Source organism: Saccostrea cucullata, unplaced genomic scaffold, assembly GCF_032062105.1.
Source record: "Saccostrea cucullata isolate Sc308-1 unplaced genomic scaffold, CSIRO_AGI_Scuc_v1 ctg2375, whole genome shotgun sequence".
Taxonomy (NCBI): Eukaryota; Metazoa; Mollusca; class Bivalvia; order Ostreida; family Ostreidae; genus Saccostrea; species Saccostrea cuccullata.
The window spans coordinates 98,289-104,524 of NW_026931665.1; the positions used below are offsets into that span (position 1 = coordinate 98,289).

Consider the following 6,236-nt stretch of genomic DNA (forward strand, 5'->3'; position numbering starts at 1 on the left):
TTTCAATTATTTATAAAGCATTAGTTTTCAACTTTTACACCAGTTTCATTTTTTAGAAAATCACAGGGCAAAATTTGTATGGAAACCATACCTTCTTCTTTGATATCGCACTTCTTTATGTTCAATTTTGGCTGTTGAGTTTTTAGAGGTATGTGATCCGAAACATATTGTATGAAAATTAATCTGCAAAGATTATTATGGGTGTTTTTGTTAGTTTAAGACTTATTCAATGTATTCAAATTAAAAAATTATTAGTTTGACAGAAAATTCTGAAAGTACGGACCTACCTTAATTGAAAAAAAGATTGAAAAAGTTTTTTGATTTTGTCATTTAAGATATTGAGCTCCTTTTGTCTTTCTTAAATATATATTTATATAAAAGATATGGACACCGTGACATTACTTTTGAATCAACCTATGCATTATAAATGATCATATATAATGAAATGATCATATTGAAAGTATGTCATTGATTTTTTTTACACTTCTAACATTTTGATGTGATGAATAAATTCAAATTTTTAAAGTCTAAAGATGATTATGTACAATCATGTATAGCAATAATTTTCAATCATTTGACTTAAACAAATATAGCTGAACTTTATGCACGTGGCTAAATGTTCACTTACATACTTCTCTGGAGAATAAGGTATATTTTTATTGCAAATATTGCCCTGTTTCTTTCTAAATTTTAAAAGTAATTTAATAAAATTCATCCTATCCAAATGATAGTAATTAAAATTAAAATAGAAAATACTTATTGGTTTTCCAAAACAACCCTTGAATTCCTAATTCTGATGTCATTAACTATATCTAGAGCATTTCTCCGTATTTTCTTTTAAAATTGCAGAAGACATCAATTTTCAGTAGAATTTACTTTACAAAAACATAGAGCACAGCCTTGCTCAAAAATATATTTCAAGATTTCTGATTTTCGAAGCATGTAGCATATTATAATCGGCAATTGAAATGGGCGACAGATGTGGACTTTATTTTCTAAAGGAAATTAACCACAAAAATGAGTCATTTCGGTCTTTTCTTCATGAAAGTTAGAAAAAATACCAATTTTATGAAAAAAAAATCCAGAAAAGTCCTCCTCCATGCTCTATTCTTAAAAGATTTATCATATTTATCTCTTCAATTCACGTTAAAGCCAATTTCATAACTCTTTAAGAACATTATATTTAAAATGCACAATTCAAACCGCACAGTCTTCTTTTAAAGCTCATTTAAAAGAATTTGAATATTTGTATATCGTGGAATCATATATTTTCGTGAGGGCTAATTTTCGTTGTTTTCGAGGTATGTCCACCACAAAATGTAAAATATTACATACATAAACTCTCAATAATTCTTCATCCACGAATTCAAGCCCCTTTGAACTAATAGGTTTTGCTAAAACCACTAAACATTGACCTCAGGAAAACATGTGATTTTACAGTACATGTTCCATCTTTATTTACAGTTATCTACAAAAATTCCTGACAATGAACCTCCAGGTGAATCAAGTAAGTATAAAAAGACGAATTGTATACCTTGGAAGTAATATATTTTTACCTTGGTAAAAAAAATACAAGGTCTCAATAAATACACATGTACGTCACTGTATATGTTCCAATGAATATTAGGTACCATTTTAATTACTAATTATAATATGAAGCTTAAAACTTTTAGATTTAGATATCAGATTAATCATTGGTCCAGCAACAGCTGTCTTTGTCGTTGGAACAGCAATTATCATCTTTTTGATTCTCTGTAAAAGGTACTGAAAATGGTTTTGAGATACTTAATTGTAATTGTTTGTTTATGAAACCGTTAATGTTTCAATAGATATACAACTGTGAATCAATATTTAATGAATCGATGCTTTACACTGGAGTAGAAGTATTGTAGAATTAAATTTATTATTTATTCATTATAAGCATTCCCAATTATGCATAAAGGTCTTTGACATTTCAGAAAGAGACGACAACCTAAAACAAAGGAAACCCCAGCAACCAAGACAGACTACGAAATAGTACAAAAAAGAAAAATATCAAATAAAAACAAACGCTATACAAAAGATGATATTCGTCATCTTGGGCACTCAAACCTAAGTTATATTGAGACCACCGAGGTCGTCAAGGAACAAGAGATCCCTTACTGTACAAAACAGGATGGAGATTATGACGAACTTCATCAGACAAAGTCCCGAAAAATAGAGAGATCTGATATATTTCATTACTCTCTTCATCTTCCTCCCACATATAACATCCCTTGTCAAGAAGAAAAGAAGGATACTATTGTAGAATCTGGTTACGATGTAGCCTTCACAAACAGAATTTCAAAAATCGAATTGTCGAAATGTCATCAAGAAAATGTTTAATTGTTTATTGAATTTAACTTTTTACCAATAAATAATAAATCGAAAAGCTATATTTTTAAACAAAATTTTGCTATAAGTATTGTAAATTTGAATCTGTTGGCTTACTTAGTTTACATGCGTTTAACTAATACATATTCTATGCAAAATATGCAGATACAACAGATCTGGATTGACACATGTATCCTCCCAGTAAATGTGTTAAATGTGTATCAACCGACGGCTAATTTTTTTCTTAATTCCTGGACATGGGGAAGATGATCCCAGCACTTTTCGGGTTTAGATATTTGTCTTAAAGAAAAAACAATCAATTTCTTGGTGAAAAATTATCAGAACATCGTTGAACTTTAACGATCTTTCTATCCGTGCATATATATTTTTTTAATTTTGACCATGTCACGCGAGAAACAGCTGATGTACATGAAATCGCTTTGGCCAAATTCTGTTGAGACACCAAACTAACATATGCATTAGTACTATTCCCATTAAATTTAATCTCATTTCAATAAAAAAGATGTCCAGATTATATTGATTTTGTTGGTTTATTTTAAGGCATATTTCTTACGGGCGTCCTTATAGCTGCAAGCATAAATTTTTTTTCTTTGTTCATGCTTCCTAATTTAGTATCAATATATTTTTCTGAAAGTATCTGTGTTTTCTCTTGAATCTTTTGTTTTAAGTGAATATTATTTATTTAAAAAAGACTCACCTTGGTAAAATACAAAACTGCATAGACACAGATTTGAAGTAAATATTTTCTGTTTGATAACTAATATATTGTAATGACATTTCACAAGAATATTTTTAAAAAAAATCTTATTTTATCTAAATGTTATTAAAAATCGAAATTTATGGATGGGTGTGTTTGACACATCCTTGCACATTCACAAATTTTAATTTTATTCTAAATGCTTAGGAAAAGTGGCAATGTTGTGGTGTATGAGTGAAAAATATAAAAACTTAAATCAAAAAAAAAAAAAAAAAAAAAAAATTGACGTACTGTGAGCAGTGAGCTCAATATACGATACCTCTGCCTCCCATGTGAATATAATTGGAGTGTCCATATTTTGTTGTGGGAAACCCAAAATATGTGTTAGATCGAAATGAAAAATAGGAGGTGCACAATATGTAATAAAGAATCTGTTACATCGAATTTCATTCAGTGGTGTAAATGGAGTTGCGGATAAGAGATGGGTACCCCAAATCGTAACAGACACACCGACAAACAGATAAACGGACGGAAGGACATCCCAATTTCTATATACCCTCCCGCTTTTCAATCGGGGAGTATAATAATTATTTTCAGAGAAAATTGATTGATATCTGTAGGAAATTTAATCAGACAATTAATGTTTTTCATGAATTTCGCAATTATCTTTCAATGACTTTGAACCTAAATGACATGACATTGGGTCAGAACTATGAGATGACGTTATTAAGCAATTTTATTTAGATTTCTGAGCAGGCCAAGGTCAAATTTATCAATCATTGTGACAGTTGGGTATAGTCCACTAATTGTTTTCCCATACGCGACAATGTTAACGTTTCTTCTTATACATGTTATAGCGTTGTCCCTAATTTTCGTTCAGAAGTGAGGGACCCCTCATATTAAAGCACATCAAATTGTCTTTCCTTGGTTAAAATCTTTAGGTGGCATGTCAGATTCGTTTACCGGCAAAATGCGTCTGTCTGCGGGAACCTCTGAAAATAAGGGTGAAAGTAGGAATTTCAGAGTTCTCACTGGCGTTATAATACAAAACAATTTTGCTGATCTTCTTGAAAAATTACATTTGCCAACCTTTTTTGATAGAAAAGATACTTCTTATCAACAAGTGTGAGGCTCCGTTCATTAAATCTGCACACATTTTTTTTATGCAAGTCTGCAAATTAAGGAACTTGTAATTTTTTCTGCACTACTTTCTTCTCCTACTGATTCTAAAAATAATTAGTGGGATGTACCCAGTTCTTAATTTCTAATGTTATCCATTCAGGATATATAAAATTATTGTAATTCGTAAATTTATGTTTTTGTATTACATGTACAGTTGTATGCATTGTGCTGTGATTGCGTACTTAACGTTTCACTATGCTAAATTGAATCCCCTTAACAGTGTTCAGTGTTCAGGGGTTAATTCATTTAGACGCCACGGTAAGGTAAAATTTTACGAGCTGTTACATTTTTTAACGTCAAAAAATCATAATAATCTAGTATGTGTAACTACACTTATATCGATTTTTTTATATGAAAGTGAAGTTTTTTTTAAAAAAACAAGGAGAGATGGTATACTTTCGATTCAGTCAATCAAAGCAAAGCACACGTGCGTGTGCGTGAGGTCATGCTATTTTGACCTTCTTATCATTTCTACACTACTGATATATCCATATACGTATTATAAATTTCAAATACATTTTATTCTTTTCCAAGTCTATTTCCTTTTCAAGTTCTTAGGCGAAAAAAATTCTAAGAAGTATACACTTTTCTAAACTTCTTACATGATATTAAGTTTCCTCCACAGAAAAAAAATGTTTGTGTTATATGTCCTTAAGAAAATTGTACATTAATTTGACAGAATTTAAAGGAGACAAATTTATAAATTGTGAGCCACATTCAATGAAATATTCAATACCTAAATAGAGTAAAAATCAAACATCATTTCTTAGAAAATACAACTTGACCCGATTTACAATTTCACAGTGTTTAATTGTTTAATTAGCCATAATTAATTCTGGTCCCTTGGGTAAATCACTTTTTTCCAAAATAGACCAGACTGACCGAACGTGCCTCTCGGTAGTCCAATCAATTTAATTTAAAAACAAGAGGCCCAGGTGCCACAGCGCTCACCTGAGCACATCGGGCTTGAATTTATCCCCCCACCCTCCAGGCGTTCATCATTTGAACAAACTAGAATCTACACTACCTGAGAATGATTCCATATAAATATCACTAATCATAGCTTTGAAGTACTTGAAAAGAAGATTTTAAAAGTTTTCCCTATATATCCTATGTAAAACTTGGGTCGGCCATTTTGGCCCCACCCTTGATCCGGGGGTCATGATTTGAATAAACTTGAATCTACACTACCTGACGATGATTTCACATGAGTTTCATCTTTCCTGGCCTAGTGGTTCTCGAGAAGAAGATTTTTAAAGATTTTTCCTATATATTCCTATGTAAAACTTGGGTCGGCCATTTTGGCCCCACCCTTGCCCCGGGGGTCATGATATGAACAAACTTGAATCTACACTACCTGAGGATGCTTTCACATGAGTTTCATCTTTCCTGGCCCAGCGGTTCTGGAGAAGAAGATTTTTTAAAAATGCCATTAATTTTTAACAAATTCATGATTATCTCCCCTTGGAAAAGGGCGTGGCCCTTCATTTGAACAAACTTGAATCCCCTTTACCCAAGGATACTCTGTGCCAAGTTTGGTTGAAATTGACCCAGTGGTTCTTGAGGAGAATTTAAAATGTGAAAAGTTTACAACGACGACAACAACAACAACGATAACGACAACGACAGACGACGGATAAATTTTGATCAGAAAAGCTCACTTGAGCCTTCGGCTCAGGTGAGCTAAAAACTCAACATCTAAATGTACAATCATGATGTAAAACTGTAAATAAAAAGACTTTTGGGGCGTATTTGTATTTTTATGATTTTTAACGTGTGTTTATGTTCTCAGGACGGGACAGGGCGTCCCAAAACTTTTACATTTTTTGTTATTCGATTCATTTAATATGACGTGCTTTATATAAACCTGAGATCATAGTTAGGAAAAAATCGTGACGTGACGTATATGAATCCCATTTTTGATTCACATTTCCTTAAAAAACAACATAACTTTGTCGTATATATATCTAATAAACAGGAAGTC

General features: G+C 31.6%; 1 protein-coding gene across 1 annotated transcript in view; it reads left to right on the forward strand.

Moving 5' to 3' along the window:
- Positions 1-3,009, forward strand: part of LOC134233238 (uncharacterized) — a 39,314-nt gene extending 36,305 nt beyond the window's left edge. Inside the window, exons 9-11 of the mRNA XM_062715217.1 lie at positions 1,465-1,507; positions 1,674-1,761; positions 1,959-3,009. Of these exons, the coding sequence (XP_062571201.1) occupies positions 1,465-1,507; positions 1,674-1,761; positions 1,959-2,364 (537 nt within the window). The 3' untranslated portion in view covers positions 2,365-3,009. The remainder of the gene's footprint in view (positions 1-1,464; positions 1,508-1,673; positions 1,762-1,958) is intronic.
- Positions 3,010-6,236: the final 3,227 nt, after the last annotated feature.